This window comes from Tympanuchus pallidicinctus, unplaced genomic scaffold (genome assembly GCF_026119805.1).
Source record: "Tympanuchus pallidicinctus isolate F22 unplaced genomic scaffold, pur_lepc_1.0 scaffold9, whole genome shotgun sequence".
In the NCBI taxonomy this organism is placed as follows: domain Eukaryota; kingdom Metazoa; phylum Chordata; class Aves; order Galliformes; family Phasianidae; genus Tympanuchus; species Tympanuchus pallidicinctus.
The window spans coordinates 2518759-2542563 of NW_026294813.1; the positions used below are offsets into that span (position 1 = coordinate 2518759).

The 23805-nt window shown below is 36.8% G+C and overlaps 1 protein-coding gene across 5 annotated transcripts in view; it reads right to left on the reverse strand.

The window, feature by feature from the left end:
- MAST4 (microtubule associated serine/threonine kinase family member 4) overlaps nt 1–23805 on the reverse strand; it is a 284153-nt gene that overhangs the window by 25171 nt on the left and 235177 nt on the right. For 3 of the 5 annotated variants that reach the window (XM_052670248.1, XM_052670247.1, XM_052670249.1), the window contains 8 exons: nt 22875–22950; nt 21234–21443; nt 18629–18730; nt 15244–15376; nt 11554–11621; nt 9184–9269; nt 1434–1642; nt 859–997 (listed from right to left, as the gene is read on the reverse strand). In XM_052670248.1, coding sequence (XP_052526208.1) covers nt 859–997; nt 1434–1642; nt 9184–9269; nt 11554–11621; nt 15244–15376; nt 18629–18730; nt 21234–21443; nt 22875–22950 — 1023 coding nt within the window. Of the gene's footprint in view, nt 1–858; nt 998–1433; nt 1643–9183; nt 9270–11553; nt 11622–15243; nt 15377–18628; nt 18731–21233; nt 21444–22874; nt 22951–23457; nt 23530–23805 lie in introns of all 5 variants that reach the window. The other 2 variants (XM_052670246.1, XM_052670245.1) reach the window with 1 other exon arrangement.

Consider the following 23805-nt stretch of genomic DNA (forward strand, 5'->3'; position numbering starts at 1 on the left):
ATCATGGAAGAAGATATTTTCACTGATGCAACTCCTTTTTTTTTTTTTTTTAAACTGTTATTAACTTGTTGTTCTAATATAAAACAAGGAGAAGATTGAACACAAGCCAGTAGTGTGCCCTGGCAGCCCTAAGGGCCAACCAAAACCTGGGGTGCAGCAGGCCCAGCACTGCCAGCGGGCGAGGGGAGGAGCTGTCCCTGCAGCCTCACCTCCAGCACTGAGCGCCATTTGGACACACCATGTACAAAGGACACAAAGCTGTTAGCATTCCAAGTAGCACCGCAAAGGTGGCAAAGATTGGTGAAGATTCTAGAAAGCAAGATGTATGAGGCATGGCTGAGGTCCCTTGGTGTGCTGAGCACAGAGCAGAGGAGTTGAGGGGAGGCCTGATGGCTGCTGCAGCTCCTCACAGGAGCGGAGGGCAGCGCTGAGCTCTGCTCTGTGTGACAGGGCCTGAGGGAACGGCATGGAGCTGTGCCAGGGGAGGGCAGCTGGGGGCTGGGGACAGGGTGTGCACCAGAGGGCAGTGTCACAGCCCCACGCTGCTGGAGTTCAGAACGTCTGTGTACAGTTTACATGTCTGATTTTTGCATGGTGCTGTGTGGAGTCAGAAGTTGGACTTAACGGGAGTTGGATCTTCATGGGTTCCTTCCAACTTGGGATATTTTTTGATTCTGTAATAAGTGGAGATACAACATCCACACTTTTCACTATAATTACTTGCTGTAGTATTACTTATAGATAGAGATTCTGTATGTCTAGATAATGGGAAACAAACAAACAAACAAAAAACAACCAGGATCAACTTTTCACACTGATCAATTTAAGTCCTCTTTCTGTTATATTCTATATACATACTTATCTGGCTTCAAATCCCTGTGTACAATTCCGTAATTATGAAGGTATTCCAAGGCCAGAACAGTTTCTGCAAAATACATCCTTGCCATGTCCACAGGTAAGGGGCCCATATTTTTCATCAAAGTAGCACAGTCTCCACCTGTGAAAACAGGATGAATGTTGAAGATGGCGGCATAAATTTTTAGATGTATTTGCTGCAGAAGGGAACATAAATTGTAGTCATAAATGTTTCTTTTCCAATCAGATGATCCAATTTAACAGGCAATCACAATACCTACTGTACTGAAAAAACCATGAAGCTGGGAGAGAATGATGCTAGAGTTCAACAGGAAACCAATAAAGTCTGTGCTGCTACTTAAAAGAAGTCCACACAGTCACAGCAACTCATCTTGATTGCTAGGAGAATAATGAGTGCGAGAAAAGCCATCTTACTCTTGAGTTTTGATCCCAAATCTGTACAGCCAGAACACACAGCAAATAAAGAAGGTCCTTTTAATGCAAGCACCATCAAGGTTTTATTTCTTCCCCGGTATTATTAAAAAAATACTCCCTTCCTCTAAAAATGACTACTTTACCTTCTACGTATTCCATGACCATACATAAATGACGTCTTGTTTCAAAAGAACAATACATGCTGACAACAAAGGGGTTTTCTGCAAACGTCAGGATATCACGCTCGACAAAGGCCTGTTGGATCTGGTTTCGAAGGATGAGATTCTGCTTATTTATCTTCTTCATGGCAAATCTTTGCCTGGTTTCTTTATGTCTCACCAAATAAACCGCACTGAAGAAGTCCAAATGAGATGGAAAAAGAAAAAGCACTAAATTTAAAAGCTATTTTAAAATACATTTTTGACAAGTAAATATATCCAAAATATTGCATATGCATTTCATTGCTTCTAATCTAATATAGCTGATGAACCTTTCAGATAACAATGGATTGAGACCTTGTTACGTTTCAATGTTTCATCAGGATGACTTCAGTCAACACAAATTAGCATACAAATTGATAACAAACAAAACAAACAGTCCATCCACAACAGATACTAAGCTCAGATTTTGGAAGTTTCCATCAGCAAAGGATTATAGATGAAAACCAGCCATGACAGAATATTATAAACCATTTCGACAAATGTTTATTCTGCAAGTGTGAGTCATAATTATCTGACTGCAGACTCTTTTCAGGGGGATTTTAAAACACATCATAGGTTTCTCAAGAAGGCTGCTCAGAGGTTTGCTCAGTGATGTGGCTCTCCCCAATTGGTAGATGCAAAATGTATCATCTGTACTTGTTCAGTACAGTACCCTGACATCAGCACTGATAAATATCATGGGTAGGTCACCAGTAGGTAATACAAATTAAAAAACCACATATACTACCTGGTAATGTGGGAATAAGATGCATCTCAACAGCCAAAATTTCACTAGGCTATTGGATACAAAGTTTCACATAAGCTTGATTAGAAAGATCAAGGTGATCAGGGCAGCAAAGTGAAAGAAAACCTCAGATGGACTACTTTCAAGGCTCGGAAAAATACATAATCTTATCATAAAACACACAGGACAGAACCACTGCATTTCTCAAAGTCCCTCAAGACAAACCCTGAAAACAACTGCTTTGTTTGATATCAACCTCACAGTATTCAACGCACATAGCATCTCCAGTTTATAAATACATGTTTTGTTTTGTTTTTTAATAAATACCATTGTTTTTTTGGAAAGAGAAATGACAAAAAAAAAAAAGAAAGAAAAAATGGAACCCAGTAATGTAGTTTTTAAACTGATTTACTTGTCCCCACAACATGCAATTATCAGCATACAAGCATACAAATACAAAAAGCAATTTCTGCCTTATTATTTTTACAACTAAATCTTCAGACTGCTACCAAATTCACAGAAAAAAGCAACAACTTCTATTTTGCTTTGTGGAGTGTTTTTTTCTAGACATGAGAGTTTCTCTTACAGATTCTGAAAGTTTTCCTTAATCCCTTGCTACAGTCTGAGCACAGGGCAGGTAGAAAACATTACCTCATCATGAAACTAGGGGAAAAACACCTTGGGCAAAATCCAAGACAAACCTCACCCTTAGTGCCTGCCTCCTACTAAGTCTTGCTGTCTGTTGCCCATCCCAAACTCAAATAAAGATCAAGTTATTCAACTCCTGTATGCTTTCCTGCTGTCTTCATACACCTCTTCCTTCCACTCCCAGCACACTCATTTCTTTCTTCACACCTCCTGCACAGCTGTTTCCTTTGCATTCTCTTTTTCATCTTTCTTTAGGTGCTATCTGTTGCTCATTTGTCATAAGTTTCTTAATCTCCTATAATACTATGTATTCTTTTCCTATTTCAGTTCCTTCATGAATTTTTGGCTTGTAAAAAAGTGAGTTCTTCAGGTGCCTTAAGTATACTTTCCATCATATGCATCTGTAGAGCAGCCACTACCATATTTAAAGATGAAGAAGCAGTTAGTTTAAACTATTCAATGCAGTGAAGATCCAGATATGATGATTACAATTCCCACAGTTCTCTAAATTAGATTCTCTATCCTTGTATTTGCAGGGAGACAATAATCTAAATTTCTACCAGAATTGTTTTAGTCACAAACGCTTGGAAAAAAAATATTTCACTGATTTACAAGATACTAGATTCACCAAAAAAAAAACCAAAAAAAAAAAAACCAACACAGTTCTCTGTCTTATGCTTATACATTCATATGCCATTTGTACTGATTAAGGTGATTTTAAATGATCTTCAGTATACAAGAGTGCACATCATTCTGCACATCTGTGTAACACAGTAACTTGAGCTAACAGCATTACGAACAAAACTATGCTCTAAATGGAAGCAAAGGATTCCAGCCAAAGATTACCTATCTTCCTTCAGGAGAGTCTCATTTCACAACTATGCATTTCCCTTGCTTACTAGTACGACCAGCAAGGCAGATCATTGGAACCGCAACCTGAACTTACTGAGACTCCTATGCTTTGAAAGAATTTGCTGAGATGTCACTAATAAATGGAATATGAAACTTTCCCAGGGACAAGCAGTTAAACGAAGAGAAAAAATGTAGAAGTTACTTGGACATTAAAAACAAACAAAAACAACCACAAACCAAAGTGAAAAAAAGCAAAAAAAAAAAAAAGCTTCACCTCCCTGGGATTTCAACTTAATCAAAATAACGGAAAGCTCAGGGTAAAGCACAGAGCTGCCAAGACACTGAAGACAATGAAATTCCAGATAAAAAGTTGAGAACAACCATAATGAGTTCTGGTGTTCTAGCTTTGTTTATTTTGAACCTGATTTATAAGTTTTGAGGTATTCTCTTTTAAGCCATGAAGCAGAATGGGATGGTCTGATTCCCTCTGCTTTCCCTGAAGCTCTCTCCTGCTACATTATCCTCATTCCTGCACTGAACTCAGCTTTTCTTTTCTCAAGTCAGGCTCATTTCACTCTGTTGCTCTATTCCTTACTTGTCAGATGCTATTCCAGAAGCATTAGACAGACTTTTATCTTTGTTTCACTTCTGCTTTTAAGAGAACACAATTTCTCACTCTCATTTTCTTGGCATTGAACAATAATAGCCAGTTCATGATTTCCAGTGAAAAGACAACTGTCTGAGAACTCCGTTAATACAAAAGCAACTCATCCATAACATCAAATTGCTCCGTCCATCCAATAAACAACAGTCAAATGCAGTCAAATGCCATCCTTGCCTGCAAAGCCACAACCACAGAGGCAGTGTTGCAACCTCCTATGCTTTCAAACCAAGAATTTGCTTTCCTGCCTTGCCCTATTAGTTTCATAAAGTCACCATGGGATTTCCAGAACACCTGCTGATTTCACTGCATGGATCTCAGCAGATACACAAATGACCTGGTTTTTTTTATTGATAATGTATCTAAATGTATCACGCAAAATTTATTTCACAAGAGAAATAAAAGAAATTAACAAACTCTGTGACTGTCCAAACACTACCTTCCTCTACTTCTAGTACAGAATTTCCATTTACTTTGAAAAAGTATATCTAAAACACCTAGGCAAAAATATAAATGCTATGCACGTGTTGATATGACAAAAACAAACAAACCTGCTACAACTTAATTGTTATGCAATCTACCTTTCAAAGCTTACAACGATTCTTGGTTATAACTAAAATCTAACAGTCTACAGATCTGTCAGAGAACATAGTATGTCTTGGGTTGGAAGAAATCTTAAATCTCATCTTAATTCCAAGTTCTCGCTACAGGCAGGGCTGCCATTTATCAGCTCAGGCTGCCCAGAGCCACGTACAGCCTGACCTTGAGCACCTCCAGGGATGGGGCAGTCTGTGCCAGTGCCTCACTACCCTCTGCGTAAAGAATTTCCCCATAGTACCTAATCTAAACCTTTTTTTAGTTTAAAATTGTTTCCCTTGGTCTTTCCATTACCTGCCCATTTGAGAAGTTAGTCTCCCTCCTGTTTCTACGTTCCCTAGTTTACAGATCTTCAGTAACTTTCCGAGATATTTTAAAATTTAGTCTACATTCAGTACTTTCAGCTGATGTTGTTGTGTTTAAAGGTAACTTGCTTTTAACATGATTCCTGAATTTGTCAGAGGACCCTAAACTCCTTGTGGAAACACAGGTGTCGTACTTGCTGCATTTATTATTTAAAATTTAAAACTGCTGACCAAGAATTATGCTACATTTTAAAAAGCAATTTTCTGAGAAGGGATTGCTGAATTCTGAACTGCCTGAATCATCTCCAGTCCAAGGCAGCCATTTGTGAGGCCATGATGCATGTTATAGCATTATGTCAGAGTTTACAGATAGTTAAGATCAGAACCACCAGAACCAAAAACAGCTCTGCACCACCTCCCACCTAGATGATATCCATCACCAAATCAGATTTATTTGGGGGCAAGGAGGAAACGCTGCCTACAGCATGCCTAAGACAAGCATCCACTGTAGTGTGAACTACGTGTTTGGGATACACCCTAGTCTGCCCTGTAGCATGGGAAAAGAACAGAATGGCTGTGATTCTTCTTTTCGTATGAGAGATCTACTCACTTCAGTGTGTCACATACTTCAGCCAGTAAAATTGCCTGTCTACATCTAACTGTTAACAACTTCCACCTTTATGGAAGCCAGTAAACACAGGCACACACTGATAAAACTAGTACTAGATTTTCTGTGAATAAACTCCCTAAGAACTGTTCAGTATTTGCAAAAAAAAAAACACTTGAAAAATAGAGTCCTTCACATATTTATAGTATGCCGCATGTTCAGGAAGGACAAAATTTGATACCATCACTACTTCTTAACTCTCAGTAGCTGAAATACGGGAAAAAAAAAAAAGTTGCTGTAATTGCAGCAAAAGTTCGAAAAATTGGGAAATCTGATAATTTTTGCCTGGCTGGAAAGCAGTCTGACAGACAGCTTTGAAACCATTAGTGACTTGGCCAGTGTCCTACTTGTTTACTGATTCACAGCTTGTTTAACTTCTTGTGTATTCCCGGCCTGATACACCTAATCTACTACACAGTCGTTTAATTGCATTACAAATTAGTTTACCCAACCAATACTTGATATTTAAACTCATCAAGTTTAGCACATCTGACAAATCTCTGCTACAGTATGCCAAGACCAAAAATTATCCTGTCAAGCAAAGTTTTCTATTTCACTAATGAAGGCAAAAACACAACAGTAAAATAAAGGACATCAGAGTGTACATTGCTTTTTTTTTTTCATAAATTGGTTCTGAACATAACCTTCTACTACCTCCTTGAAACAAGTAAAGTATTACAGTAGAATACTAATTCAGAGCGCAAAAGATGCCTACTGATGTATTTTGGAGAATAAATCAATGAAGTTCAGACAGAATTACAGAATTCATGCACATTCAAGTTATTTCAAAAAGTTAATGGCCTAGAAAAATGTGGAAGTGGGAAAAAAGTCTTGTAGCATAACAACACTAACTTTTATTTTGGCTGCTTATACTTGTAATACATTGCAATAAATGCCCATTGGGCAATTTACTGCTTCGTATTTACAGATGGAACAGATACTGCTGCTTAATTATGCTCCATTTTGTAGAGTTTAAAAGTATACGGGCAATAGTTGTTATGTTCCTCTTTAAATTTGACCATAACTTATGAGTAAATTAATCTCTAGCTGTATGATGTCAACATAAACATGATACTCACTAAAAGTCTGCTAATAGTATTGTCCCTCTTTATCTGGTGCACAGAAATTCTTGAAAGAGTTCAAGCCTACTCCCAGCATCATTATGGGATCAAGTGCTAATCTCACTTTATAAAATGTTGAGTATATACTTTTAAAATCTGCACTCAAGCAGTTCACTGAATGTGTTTCTTTCATTCTAGACTATTTTTCAGTTTTACCTTCATAGTCCTTCTTGTTTCCATCTTCTTTATTTTTCTTGTAAGAACAATTTAAACAAAAAATCCAGACCAACAAAATCAACTTTGATGTTGTTTGCTTAAGCATGGAAATAACAGCACTTCACTAAAGTTGATGGGATTTTCACTTTCCACTTCAGTTTCCATTACTGTTGCATTACCTCTAGCATGCTTCTGTTTTAATGTTTTATAAAGGCAATAACAGCTCCTATAGAATGCATATACACCCTCACTCAGCTTTCCCTTTTCTCAACAATTCAGCCAGATCTCAACAAAAATTATACTTGCTGTGACAACTTTACCTGTGATGTTCATTAAGAAGGTGATTCACATAGTACAGTATTGATTTTCCCTGCCACAAACATGAGAAAATGTATTCTACATGCCCTCGTTGTAAGAGCCACAGAAAGCTTTTTTCATCCTTTCTTTTCCACCTTACAAATCTTTACCTGTCTCCAGTCTGTATTTCTTAGTAGCCCTTTGAGACTTCGTGGCTGTGAGGGTATGGAGCAAGAGGCCTACTGTACAACTGACTTCAGGCACTCAATCACACACTGCCAGTTGCAGCATGCCTGTGTGCCACCACTCCCTCCTTTCCCCACTGCATACTAACCTAAAACTACTGGGAAATTGCACGGGTCCACTGACTCAGACACCCATTTCTCTGACACGAACATTACCCACACAGTTCTTGTTCTTCTACTTCAGTAAGACAAAGAGGAAGTTGGATAGAGACAAAGGGGGGAAAAGAAGAACGGATACAGCCAGGGATGGGAGCAGAAACTACTGCTAAGTGCAAGAAGAAAGGCTTTTAAAATTTAGGGGTAATCTGAAGTAACTGGCATAGACTAATGAGTTTGACTACAGAGAAATTCTGAGAAAATGAATTGTGAGGAGGCTGAACTATGAGAAGTTATATTTGGATATTTATATAATTTTAATTCAAATTACCCTATCTTCTGTAGGCTTTTTGCTGAACTACATAAGTAGGTCTGGTCACAAGCAAACAGTCTCTCCATATGCTGTCATGATCAGAAGTAGTAAACATTAACTGTCTCATCAGAGCTCAGGGATATCTTTAAATAACATGACCTGAGAGTCATTGCTGCACCCATAATCCCAGGCCATTAAAACAGCATGCAAAATTCCAGTGGGCAGATCACCAGTGGGTTTTCTCTTTTTCTCTTCCAGAGTCCTATCAGGTAGCTGCTGTTTCCTACCTCAAACAGAGGTAGCATAGGATAGAGCCAGCACAACGTGACCTGTGCCAGGGATCAGCACAGCCCTTTCCTTCAATGCTGTTCTGCAACACTGCCTCATTTGCTGACAGACAGAAACCTGTCTTTTTTGAACCAGTACCAAGTCTCCTACTCCTGATCAGCAGTTCCTGTCCTTATACAATTTAGCGCTGAGAAATATAACCAAGCAAAGATCTAATGAAGGCACCTGAACATGAAACGAACCAGTAGTTCTACCTGTTGGCAGACTTAATACTTAGACTACAGCTATGGAATTCTTTCATGTTAATTCTCTCTTGGCCTTTCAGAGTTATCTACAACAACTTATATACCACTGTGCAGTAAGTTCTCTACTTTTACAAGTACCCAGAAAATCCAACCAAGTAACAGTAACTCCTTAAAAGCCATCTGGGATCGAAGAGAGTCCACAAAGAAGGGGATAAAACAAACAAACAAACAAACAAAAAAAAGAAAACAATTCAGACCTTCTTAAGGAAATTTTTTTTCCACTTCTCCAATATCTTTAGGTCTAATTAGCACTTCAGCATTAACAACAAAGTAGGAAAGCAGGATTAAGAATACATCAGTGCAAAAAAATCCCCCCCATAATCATCCCCACAGTAAGAAATAATGGGAAGTTATGCAGAACTCTGAAAAAGCTGTTACAGTAATGTGAATTACTCACCCATAAGCTCCATTACTAATCAGTTTGATTGTTTCAAAATCACTTTCTCGAGGTTTTCTCCGGAGCTGTAGTGAGGTATTAGAGCTCTTCAAAGTAAAAAAGGAGAAAGAATACAGTCAGTACAGTATTTTTTTTCTTCGAAGTAGGAAAAAAAACCCAACACATAATTCCAAGTACCATGAGTCTGTCACACCCCAACAAACCAGCTGAAAGACCTAGCCAGTTGACCACATTTTGGCTGAAGTGAAGGACACAGGAGTTCCTGAAACAGAGCTGCCTCTCCATCAGAAAGGTATCCGTAACACTGGAGCCATCTGTCCCCTCATCTCCATGTCAGGGTGAAAGCAGATAGGTACGATGGCTTCTGGTAAGGGGAAATACTGGAAACTCCTATCTGGGGTCTAAACTTCTGGGAATTGCACTAAGTACTCGCTGGATATTGCCTTCATTTTTGAGTAAAAGTGATTCCAACAGTATGCAGGCAGAATCAGCCTGGGAGTAACTGAATCAGATGAATTCTTCTAACATCAAAGTTTTGTACATTTCTGACTAATGCTAGGACTGTGATATAATTTAGGATGGACCGTGGAAAGACACATGAAGAGAAAAAAAAGGGAAGACAAAAATGCAATAACTCTATCATGATAATGTCACTTTCACCAATTTTTATGCAAGAACATCTTCAAAACAAAGTTATCTTGAAATGCAGTACAACTTTCTTTCTAGCTGTAATCTTAATGAATCTTAACAACCAAGTGTAAATTAGGAATGAGAGGTGTGGGGCACATGTGCCTGCACTAGTGCAGATTCCTACATTTCTTATTCCAAACCTACAAAATACAAAGCGCTTCCCAAATTTCCAAAAAGTTCTGGGATCCCTATCAAGACAACTCAGTAATATTAAAGGTTGGGTGTAGATCTGCTTGGAAGACTTTCAGTGAAATGCTTACTAAAGAAACAGTCCAGTGTTAAGGAAGTGAGTATGGTAACAGAAGAAACTACACAGGAGAAGGAAGAGAATTTATTAAACTGCTTAGGCTACTTGCTTGCAAATACAGGATTCTTCCTAATTTTTAAATTGTTCTGTGTTCTATTTTAAGTTATGCCTCTTTACACTTTCCATGGGTTGTTTTTATCTTATGTTTACTCCACATTGGTAAAATATTTCTAGACATTCACCCTCTATTTTTCATTCCTCATATAGTTTCACCACAGTCCCAGTTACATTCCCATATTACAATCCATCATTCTTCCTTTCACTTCATTTGTTCAACTTTGAGAAGTTTGCATTTGCACAATATAAATACCTTCAGAATTACAATTTCATACCTGTTGCTAAGCCAGTCTTACAGATACATATTCCCCATCTAAATTAGAACATTCCTTCAGCATTTTAATTATCTAATTTTTATCCAATTTGTCAGTATTGTTCCAATAAATAATGCCCAGGTCTGTATTTTATGTAAACACCAGGAACCTTCTTAAGATAAGACATTTCAGAGAAGATAATGTCCGTAATGCAGTATGTTGATACTACCTTAGCAGATACCCCACGCCTGTATTTTAAACTCTACTAATTGTTACAGATGCCAGCAAAGTATCTATGCATCCTTGCAGAATTGCACTGACTTGTTCTGTCTGCTTGCATTAAAAATTAACAATAATAGAATTGTATTTACTATTGATCGACGTGCAAGGTATAAGAACTTTTTAAAATTATAATTTAAATAAACAGAACTTAAACCCACCACAAAATTCAGACCAATCATCTCCAGCAAGTCATTTTTCTTTTGCTAACCTGTGCAAGCATTTGACAAAATCTTACTGTAAGATACACATGATTGTAGCCAAATATTTTCATACATAGATTCAAAAGAATAATGCAGAATATTCCAGACTACAAGACAGCTTCCTGAAACAGGTTTTTTGGCAACATGTTTATTACCTTCTCATGTCTTGACTGGATATGTTTAGACTCAAATTTGGTCATTAGCTGCCACTGTAAGCAGACCAACTTAAAATAGTTCTAAAATGCTTTGTTTTTAAAGAAGTATGTAAATACTTAGAGAAGGAAAATGATTACATGAAACAGAAATAAAGCAGTCACTGGTGGAAACTATGGTAAAACAGTCTTCTTGTTTCGATTACTGTAGCCTCATGAAAGCCAAATACCACAGTGCCAAGGAAAACAGAAAGTTTTGCCCTAGTACTTTTCATGAGTCTTCTACCTGCTGAGTGGCATGGTGCTAAACCCTGTAACTTTTAAGAATCCATTCTACTAATTTACCCATGCCAGAAGAAAAACAGAAGACAGACATTTTCTTCTTCATTCACATTCAGCATAAGCAGCATTGTAAAAAGAAAACTTACAGTTACTGATTCATCCATTTCCAGAGATTCTGCTGTCCCATTGTCACAGTTAGCTAGCTGAGCTATTTCTAGAAACAAATATTAGAAAGTCCTTTTTAAACCTCAGTAAGTATAAAATTAAGTACCAAACTAAAATCTGAGAAGTGACACTTTTCTGGAATCATTCTGTAGTTCTTGCCAAATAACTATAGGCTGTTTCTAAGCATTTAGAGTATTAATGCTGAGTATAATTCAGAGCACAATCTGAAAAAGGAATGTGTGGTATTCATTGTCTGTGTGATCTTAAACAGCTAAGTACCAATAAACAGCAGTAAGTACTGTGACTGCTGAGATGCAAGAATTATGTGGTCTGTGTGTATTAATTTTCTAAAAATCATGAGGATCTTAGACCACCAGGGGGTTAAACTGCACATCATATCTTTTATGTACTACCTAAAGCTTCATAGCTGGAACAGTAAGGTTCCAGTTCAGGCTGATATGGATTCCAAATGTTTCCATCTTATACACAGAAATGCTGATAATCCTACCAGACCCAGCTAAAAGCCATTTTTTTTTTCCTCAAAGCTTATCATTTATGGAATTATTAATACAGACTATTTCTCTGTGAAACGCTTGGATTTTGGCTGATCTAGCAAGTTTACCAGGTTGTCCTGATCTGTATATGGTGCAGAGTTCCTAACTCTATTATGTTCTCCAGGGACATGTGAACTAAGAATTCCTCTGGGTAACAAAAGCTGAACAGGAAAGCTGGTACCTAAAAAGACTTTGGATAACTTAATATAACTTAAATATACATTGTTAATTATACACTCTGCAGAATCAAAGATCTACACTTGATCATAATTATGTGATGGGGATCAAAGAAAAGACTACCTGAAACTTCTAAGATGCAATTTCACCATCAGTACTTACTTTTTAACTTATGAATAAAAAAAGTAACCTAATATTCACATAGAATATATATAAGCTGGATTTTTCTATACAATAATCAATTACTAGAAGTGAAATCCTAGGTAATTATTCGCACAACACTTACTGTAATCATTAACTGTAAGTAAGTTAAGCATGTAGATAATTTACTTGTAGAGCATCTTGAGAGTAACTCTCATATCTAATCACTACAAAAACCACAAAATTTAATTTCAAAAACAAAACAGATCTTTAAAGCTTAACAGAAGTTAGAAAGATTCAAAGAAAAATCTGAACACAAGTCAACAAAAAGTGAAGAATCATCTCAGTGAACCATCAGAATTATCCGTGAAGAATAAACATTTTTAAAAGAGAGCCTAGGCTTAAACAGTACAGGCCAAATTCTAACTAGGGAGTGGAGTTTTCTGTCAAAACTCAGTTTCATGAACATGAGGGTTTTATAATAAATGTGCTGATGAAACCTTAATAGTATGAGTGAGAACTACACAAGATAGAAAAATATGCTTTGACAGCCTTCTCAATTGAGACAGTTTTCATAAATAGGAAATTAAAATGGGCCATTGTTAAACAGAACTTTTGCAAAATATCCATTATCTGAGAAATACCTATTATTTACAAATAGTAGGTATTAATGGAATGGAACTAAGAGTCAGCTATCAAAACACAGAGCCATGGAACAATTTTGTAATGCCTGAAGAGATTTTTAAAACTCATCTAAATACCATTAAACATCTGCCCTTTTTCTTTCCTTGATTTAAACCATTTCTGAAGTCTCATGATTCATAAAAGGTAAAGATGGAAATTTAAAAACCGGGGGGAAAATTTCTCCCCAGGGAACTCTTCAGAAATGCAGCCACCAGCTTCTGATAAGTGATGAATCTGCTGTGGTACAGATTTCAGTACAGTATAAATTTATCTGGCATTATCTCTCAAGTAATGCATGCATCATTTCACTCAGCTATGGCAGAAAACAAAGGGGGCAAGTAGGGAAGGTGCTAAAGCATTCAGTTCTTTTTTTGAACTGAAAGTGAAATCCCTTCCATGAACATTTACAAATGCTAAACACTTAAAATAAATACAATTCTATGTGGAGCTGCTATTCTAATTGCAGTTACTGACACATAATTATTTGAAAGCTTTCTGTTTTTTTCTTCTATCTAAATATTTTTCAGTATATTCCATTTTTGGACACAGAAGTGTAAAGGCTCTCATCTTGTTTTATGCTTTACAGTAATGTATATAAAACGCTGAAAATAATTCTCTTTACATGATTAATTCAAAGGCATAAACCTCACAGTGCCGTTCTCCTTATTTTTTGTTTATGGTATGTCCCTTTAAGCAATGGTACCAATTTCAAACTGAAAGCAATTTTCTTCTCTGAGAAGACAGGAAGAGGATTAGTAAGCTCAGCTTCCATTTATCTTTTAATTTTGATTTTTCAATCTTTTAATATTCATTTAATTAGATCTAACCAAACACATGACAATATCTGTCAGTGCTTAAGTTGAAGAAAAAAAAAATTCATTTTAATACACCATATAGCTTCTCAGACTTCATGAAATATGATTTTGCATTATGAAGACTGATTAAAAGAAAAAGCCAATCCTATCTTACCACAACTGTTTTCACAGAATCATAGGATGCCTTGGGTTGGAAGGAATCTTAAAGATTACCTAATTCCAAACCCCTAACACAAGCAGTATTGCCATTCACTAGTTCAGGCTGCCCAAGATACCATCCAACCTGGCCTTTAATTCCTCCAGGGGTGGGGCATTCAAAGCTCCTCCAGGCAGCCTACGCCAGCACCTTACTGGCCTCTGAGTAAAGAATGTTCTCCTTATGTCTCACCTAAGTATCCCTTATTTTAGTTTAAAGCCATTTCTCCTTGTCATATCACTACCAGACCACGTATAAAATTGGTCACCTTCCTGCTCATAAGCTTCCTTTAAATACCAGAAATATGATTTTGTGTTACCAAGTCCCCTCCTAGAGGTCTCATTTGTTCATAACACAAAAGACAAGCAAACTAACACTAGTTAGATCCATTTTCCAGGACAGCACTTCTACTGCACTCTAAACTGTGAGACTAGCACAGTATGCAATGAACCCAATTTCCACTTTTCACTACTAACAGCGTTTGATTTGAGTATGAAAGAGAAGAAGGTCTGCTCAGGAGACAAGTGATTCTAGTTTTACCAACGCTGTCCTTAAAACAAGAATCAGGCAACAAATAATCTTCTGCAATGACAATAATTTTACAGGAACCAAGTCAACTTCTCCCCTTTATAAGTCCTAACTATGCACACATAGGTTGCTCAGAAAAAGAAATCTTCAGAGTTTCAATAGGAAAGGGAAAATATGTATTCAGTGAGAATACGATGTAGAAAGCCAGGAGTTGTGAAAGGCAAATTACTTACCAGTCCAGTTTCACTTATACCTACAGTTGGATAATAGTAGATACCAAATTAGAGCTGTAAATTTCAGGTAGAGTTCAAATAAGGAAGTTTTACTGCCTGAATGTAAAAAGATGAGTATCATTGATACAATGTCATCTGTGAATGGTATTCATAGCAGAAAATCTCAGATGGCCTTTATAATGCCTTTAAGCTTGTGACAGAACCTGTGGGTGAAGTGAATGCTTTTTGTTCTGCTCTCATTTCTACTGTGATTCTTTGAGGCACACTCTGAGTATCTCAACAATCATATATAATGGGAAGGAAGCATCTGGACGTTTATAGCTGAACCAAGAGATGCACTTACCTTCTAAAGGATCTTTATTTAAGCCCAGCTGACTAATAATGTAGCGGGGAATGTCGGTTTTAATGCCTTGTCCTTCTTTAGCATGGCCTTCAGCTGCTTCCAAAAGATAGTAAAACTCTTCTGGATCAAATTCCTGAAAGAAAAAGAGTAACTATCATTCTCTCTGCAGAAACTGAAGTATTAGAACCTAACAGAATAACTTCCTTAGCTGTATCTATCACAAATATTTCTCTTATTTAAAAAAAAAAAAAACACCAAACCTTATTACTCTAGTATTAGTAGCCTATGCTTCTATTATCATTCCTAGACAATATAATATTCTGTAAGCCATACAATTTTGCATCCTGTACTTTTATAATAGGAAGTTACTTGCCAGCAGAACTCACCACAGTATTCTGTGAAATGACATAACCAGCAACACATTATTCAGTAACAAGATTTCACGTAAGACTTCAACTCCCTACAGTTGCTTGGATACAAAAATCTGCTACTGAAATCAACCATGTAAATAAATTGCTCTCCACTTCTAAACGAAATTCTGAAGTATTTTACGTAAATATAACTGTACACTGTTTTAAGGAAAATGTAATTGAATAAGTACTTGACTTTAGAATGAAGTTATTGCAAGCTACTGAAAACAACACTGGAGCTTCACTGATCCAATTATTTCAAAACTAGAAATAAAACACTACCCTTTGGGAGCCAACTATATTACTATATAATTTATTCCACATGTAGAAGGCATGCCTTCCAAGAGTAAGAAAAGAAATCCTTCCCTATCCCATAAGTCCTTTAGAAACATATTTATTTCACTACTTTAACAGAAGATAAAATCAGGAAATCATTTAATAGAACAAGAAGGATTACCAATAGGGCATTTTTATTCTTTTTAATAATCTTCTGTTCTCTTTCCAATATATTCTGCCTGTATCTACATATATCAAAATTTCACTCATAGGCACTACATTCTTCAAACCATTCATACAATGTATATAATGCACACAAGTATGAGTACATGCATACACACATCAATATTAGAAGAATTTAATTTCCTCATCTTAACTTCAAACTTATGTCCTTCATTCTTCATGTACTGAAGCAACTACAAATGGAGAAAATCTCTCAACATTTGGAAGTAGCTCTTGACACATGAAACTACAGAAAGTCTTTACTCATATGATTAACATGTAAATACAAGCAGGAACACACATACCACCACCATCTGAGCTAAACCCTAGCTAAAAAGCAGGAAGAAAACTGGTTACTTAACTATACAGTACATGAAACTTCTGATGAAAGTGTTGTTTTAGTTCCAGTGATTCTATGGAAATTCTTACAGAGGCTGAAATTGTCCTATCTAGTATTTATTTCAGACAGACTTTTCAAAATATCAGCCAATATTATTTAAAAGGTTCCTGAGAATAGCTACAGAAAAGGAACAATGTTGTTTTTACATGATTAAATGATTCCAGTGACTTAACTGGTAGGTCTTAACACCTTGTGTAGGATATGTGGGTCTTGTTACAATCTGCCTGGATTTTTTCAAGCCACTTGCCTCTGAAGGAACCTACTGTAAGAAGAGTTGTTACGTTTCAGCTTAAATCTTCTACAGACTCCAAGTAAGAACACTCCAAAGAAGCTGTGCCAGCTTTCTCTGCCATTGCTGCTCTGAAAATCTACAACAGCTGGAAGCAAATAAGCACTAAAACTGAGAGCACAATTTCATTTCCTGAGAGAAATGAAAAATACTGTCCATCCACTCACATCAACAGGCTCAGCAAAGGGACAAATGCAGGCTGTGCAGCAGTTCCAGTTCAACTGTGATAGGCTGGAACAAAATCCCAAAGCCATAAGCTAAGAGAATGTAGATTTGGAACTTGCCAGCTATAAAATTTAGCATTTACAGAGAATGAACCAGGAGCCAAATAGGTCACCAGGAAAGAACCCAAATTAAAAGAGTAGGAACAGGAGTGGATGGGAGAAAGAAAATATGTGAGGAGAGGATGAAGTGCTACAAAGAAGCCTAGGTCTGTCAGCCCACAGTATGTATTTAAGAGCAGTTTTGAACATGCAATAAGGAAATCATGGAATGGAGAGAAACAAGGCTTCATATCAGAGATTGTGTAAAGGGCTGGAGAAGGATTATGAGAACTGTGAGAAAGGAGCAAGGAAGATCACTCCAGACATTGCTGAATTAACATTCAGGGGACACAGTGAAGACACAGCGCAAGCCCGCATTCAATGTTTACTAACACATCCTCTTCCGCAGATCCTGTCATTATTTTCACATCATTCATCCTGCTTCAGAGCACACACCATATTTAGATTTCTGCTGAACTACATGAACAAACTGCAACTGGGAACACTGAGACATGGTGTTTCCAAAACAAAAGGGTCATCTCTCAAAATGCCCACAGCAAACAGAACAATCTAGGTTATGGATTAACTGTGCCACAGATGAAGAAACACAGCACAGAGCCAAGATCAGGTTGGAAAGACTGAGTAGTTCAGAATCAGTGGTATGCACACGCAGTTATGACACTTCCAGGCATAACTTGAGTCTAGCAGCAGGTTAGTGGCTCCCACATACACAAAGCCTTGCCAGCCTCAAATAGCTGCTTGCAGTGTCAACACTGCGATCCTGGTATTGGCAAGCACAGCTTGCCAATAGACAATTGGCAGACAAAATCAGTTCAGGCTCCCTGCCAAGCCTGTTGGATTCAGGCTGGCTCTTACATGGCATTTGGGTGTCTATACCATCCTCTTGAGCACTGTGTTCTGTGAGCATTAATTTCTTCCACTGAACAACTGAAGCACAACCTCGTGCACCTGAGCCTCCCCAGTTCTCACAGCAGGGGAAAGTGAAACAGAAACATGCCTAGGTGGTCTGGCACAAGCTAGCCCAATAAGGCAACACACATGCTATGCTCACTAAGGCTACCTGTATCTCCAAATACCCTACTGGAGAATGGACTGCAAGCTGCATACAGCCCTGGCAACTGTTCAGTGCAACAAAATTATAAAACTTACAAGAAGAACAATGGGAAAATCACCAACCAATTATGATTCCGGAAACATCTTCCCAAGAGAGTAACAACGTTGAACAAAGCAATAGAAAAAACAAACCCATTTTAAACTGGAGCTTCCTAAATTTATGAAAGGGATTTAATAACGAAGCATTTGCAATAGCAGGGAGCCAAACACAACTGCAGGAGCTCTCCACTAGTATCTTGCTTCTGAAATAGAAGTAAAAAAGATCCCACCAACAATAAAGCCTTGCCGAGTTGTTTGACGGTACTGTAAAGGAAACTGAATACTAATCTGGGAAACTTCCCATTGCATCATAGCAGTTAACAAAAATCTAGATATAGTAGCATCACCTTACCAGGCATTCCAGTAAACGAGCAGGGCGAGCAATAACTATGAGGATTTTTCTGACTAGTTGCTTGATATATGCCAGTTCTTCACTCTCTGATCGCTCCTGAGCCTAGAACATGGACAGAAAGGAAAAAGAGAACAAACTGCATTCAATGCACAACTCCTGCATGCTTATTTCAGACATACTTGCAGGTTTTGAAATGTGAACTTGAGACAACAGTACATCATTTTCAAGACAATTATAGAAATATCAAGAATATCAACATTATAAAATATCATGCTGAACTAATACGTTTGTACAATTCTAATACTGTAACAACTATGTTAAACTGTCCAAAATGGACGATTTCTGCTTTTGTAATGGTTTAAAAAAATCACATAATATTACCATTGTCAGTTTCGCAAAAAGGACTATGATTCAGTACAACATACATATGCAGTTTGTCTCCCTGTTTACTAACAGCTTTAGGAAAAGATGAAAAATGAAATATTCATGAACATAAGCAACATTCATGTCAAATTGGTCATAATTTCCTACGTTCACAATTCCTAGCCAAATAACAATGTACTACATCCACAGAGTCAATACTAATTTGTGCAGAGAGAGGCCACATACAGTTGAGAAATCAACTTCTATGGAGGTAATGAAGAACAAAAATTTGTTACAAAAGAATACAGAGAAAATTCTGGAAGGTTTAAAAATATTTGCATAATGGGCTAAAGCACATTTTCAATTTCTTTTAAATTTTCTCCTTTAAGAACAAAAGGTGCAAACAAGGATGCCAATGAATGCAAAGAGGCCATATGGTCCTCCTCCTCACTGAAACATACTGTTAGCCCTCTAAACACACAAAGTATTTCTTTGTTTTGAATATTCCGAACTGAAAGTTTTCCTCATCTTTTGTTTGTACAAAATCATTAAGAGAACTGAAACAAAAACAAGAAACTAGCATTTTAAGAGAGATTAATATGGACAACTAAGTACTTTTCGTATAAAATAATCATTAATTTTATTTTTGTAGTTAAAAATCCTGCAACAATATGATGCTACATGCTGCTCTCAACACTGTAATTTAAAAATATATTAAGTAGCTGAAAAATAAATAAATCTGTGAGATTTAAAAAAAGGTAACTTAAAAAAAAAAAAGGCATGAACATCATCTAGCATTCTGTAATGGGTTTCAGAAGTACCTTAACCAGACATATGCATTTGTATTCTGCATACTACCAACCAAGCCCAAAGAGAACTCTTGTAAACAAAATGCCAGCCTGTTTTGATCACCAGCAGAATTAAAAGCAACTTTGTATAGTTTTGTGAACACTCAGTTGTATACCTGAACAAAAGATTGAATATATATTATGTTAAAGTAGGATGAAGCAGGAAAGGACACTGATAACACCCAACCTCAACCTTAGATTTACAAAGGTGTGAGATGAATCAAGCTACTCAAGCACTGAAATAGCCTTCCTCTAATATACACAGTAATCATAAGGTGCCAAGTAGCAGTAGGAGAGGCAGCCTTCTACTGAGCATCACAGCTAGTAACTGACAACAAATGTGACGCATGCATCCGAATCATAAGTGTCCGCAGCTAAGCTGAGGAAAGGAGCAGGCTTTCCTACTGCTGAATTACATTGCTGGGAGGTTTTTATTTTCTCTGTTTAAAGGACAGGACTTCAATAATCCATACATATTTTAGCGATGCCTTAACTTTTACACTGCTTTATGACAAGAAGTTCAGAATGCAGTAGCAGAAATTAACTGAAAGTAAATTCTATTGAATAGAAGTAAACAAAAAATCAGCACAGGAAAAAACAAAAACAGCAACAAAAACGATCAAAATCTTTAGAGATTGCTCCTTCATTTAAAAGAAAACAGAAGAAACTGTTTGAATTAACAAGGCAGAATACTTGAACATATCACTGGGAAAATTTCAAGTCTATCAAATCTGCTAGTCTATCACATTAACTTTGGTTCCCAGCATACTATCAAGTCCCACATTTACAGTTATACCATTTAGTATTTCATTTGTTTTAAAAATGATGTATATATAAACTGTATTGACTTACAGTGTCACGCTATAAATAAGTTTCACTCTTTTGTTAATTAATTTACCAGACTATTCTACGGAAGTTTCAATGCTTTGAAAACTGAATTTCTGCTAATAAACACTTTAATTATGAAGGAGGGAAATATTTAAATAATTAATAATAACCTCCAAGTAATGGAAACATAAGGGCTGTTGCCTCCTTTGTCAACACAGCAGGCAATTAGTAAGGTTGATAAAGTGGAAAGAGTGGAAATGGTATACATTTCCTCATTTATCCACAGCAAACAGAATAGCAAGCTTCCTCACTTAGGGCTTATGCACATGCTTCTGTAAGCAATTTATAATTAACACTGCAAGACAAAACGCTGTTATTTCTGAATCTTTACAACCTACTTCTCACAGACTACATTAGGAATGTCTTTTGGCCCTTGTAGTGGTCATCATGTAGACTAAAATTGCCATGAACATCTCTTTGACAAATTATTTGAGTGCAACAGTCATAACTATTTCAAACTGCAAACATATTTAAACCATTTTACTACCAGTCATAACAGCTCATACCTCCTGTAGCAATTTGTCTAATTTCTGCTGTAATTCAAGGAAGTATCGAGACGTGATGAGGCCCTGGTGGGATTTATCCAAACAATCTCGAGCCAGTTCTGTGATCTGATGGTGGGTAAAACTGAGTACACCATCTGCCAGCGGAAGGACGTTTTCTGGAGAATGATTTGTTATAACGTCCTGAAGCCTCTCTTCCATCTGGGCTGTGGCCTATATACAAATGTACACACAATATATTACATCAGCCTCACAACTTCAACAATTACTCCTGGTTTTACAACATTTCTGCAGTACCTAAGAAGTTGCCTATGTTTATTACACAAAATGACTCAAGAAAAAAGCAAGGAAATAGACAAGAGTGACAGACTACATACCCCCCAATTACCAGTACATAGAAATGAAAGTCTTAGTATTCCATTATATAGACCCCAGTTTTGTCTGCCCCCAGCAATAAACAGTGATCTTATGATGCTCACTCACCAACATAATTAAAATACACTCATGACTGTAAAACTAAGTTCAAGGCAAAATAAAAGCAAGGAGAACTTATGGAGGTCTTCATATGTTTTGCTAAAACTGCAAATGCTACACACCAGATTATCTTCCTTCCTTTTGTACAGGTTACACCACAAACCCATTTTAACAGAGTGGGTTTGAAAGTCACTTTAACTGACTGAAAAAACCCAAAGGCTTATAGTTACTGGAAGACGTTTGCTGCACGCATGATATGCCTGCTTTATAGAATCAACTGTCTTGTTTCTCACTTATAGCAGATTATAAAAATATACTGGCGATAACTACAGTATTGTCCTTACTAAAAATAATCTCACTCCTTTTAATTCATAACTGATCCACTGAAATGAGAGGCTCATTTCAAACCGGTGTCTGCTGCTCAAGCTCTCTACAAATATCTTCATAATTTTCTACAAATAAAAACATAAATATTACATACATTTAATAAAAATAAATTTATAAATATAAAGAGATATGAAGATTTCCTATAGTTACTACTTTTAGGCGCTATGGGGAACTGTATCAGTTTCACTTGTATTTTATTTTCCAGAAATCATATAAATTCTAGGATCAACTAACAGCACAGTGCTCCTAGCAACATGTGGCACAGAGGAACTCATTTTTGTCTCAGATTTCTGGACAAGCCAGAGTTGCTTTCTCAGAACCAAACTCATGACAACTTCATGCTGGTCTTTACCACTGAAAAAAACATTTAAGACAACTGTCCGGGAAAAGAGAGAAATATGGAACAGCAGTTTGCAGGTTTATCAACAGATTCTGCAAAAAGACTGAGCAATCAAAATTGTTTTTGTTTACTAAATCAATATAAGCTAACTCCAAGTATATACCACCTATTGAAAGTGGATGCTATTGTTTCTTTCCAATCAGCAGAATATATTACCAGCATGATTAATTTCAAAACCAGTTCAGCAGCTCGTCAAATGAATGTCCAGTTCTCAGCAGGGATTTTCTTTATTGCGATCTTATCTTTGTAATAAGAACTTGGTGATGCTTTGTGAAAGCCATTACAGGCTTGGATCATTAGTTTCCATAACAAAAACATAATTTACTTAAAACCTATGTTGCCTATTGATTTAGATACTGTGTATCTTAAATATAATTTATTACCTTTGGGAACCTTTCTTTGTAGACATGGTTCATCATAATGATCTCATTGTCACAGCAGGCAGGAGAACGTCCAGGACTGCAAACAAAGCAAATTATTTCTTTATACTTGTCTCAGCGCTAGCTATAATTAGCAGGTTTTTTTTTTAACAGCTCATTTGCACCAAGAAATCAACAAACACTTTACTAAACAGGTATAATTTCTAATCAGTGGCATGCTTTGCTCTTTTCTGTTATTTCTGACCAGGCCTTAGAAATTACATCATATGCTTGACATCTGACTGCCAAACATGCTATTTTCTTAGTTTTTAACTGCAGTTCAGCATGTCTTGCAACACGACATTACGTTTTTTTTTCAGAAGGATGAGACATCCACTTAACAGATGATTATATGTATGACTACATCTGCCCTTCTGAAGGTTATATACAACCAAAATAGCAAAACCTGACCAAGAACTCCACTAGCTGCAAGTGAAGACATTCAGCAGTCTGTGAGGAGTTCATATGCATACACATTTACCCACATATAAATACGTATTTTTAAACTGATCATGAAAAAGGTTGAAACTATTATTTCCAATCTAACCGGCAGGTAAAAGCTGTCACTTCTGCAAGTAATGCTGTAACATGCACAAGTTCCATGCCACAAACACCGTGCCTGGAAAAAAAAATAAAAGCGTGAAACTTGCAGGAAAACTATCTATAAAACGTACCCATGGCCTTGGCTAACCTAGCAAACTTCCTTTTCACTATCATAAACCTCATTTTTTAAAATGTCCATCTGTCTTTGAAGACACCAGTGCACCCAAATATGGTGTAAAAGATGTAAAATAAATCCCATGAAGGCAATGTCCTCCTCTAGGAGTGTCTTCTTCTTAACACGTACATAGAAGTTTCTTGAAATGCATTTCTTATATAAGCAAAAGAAATGGCT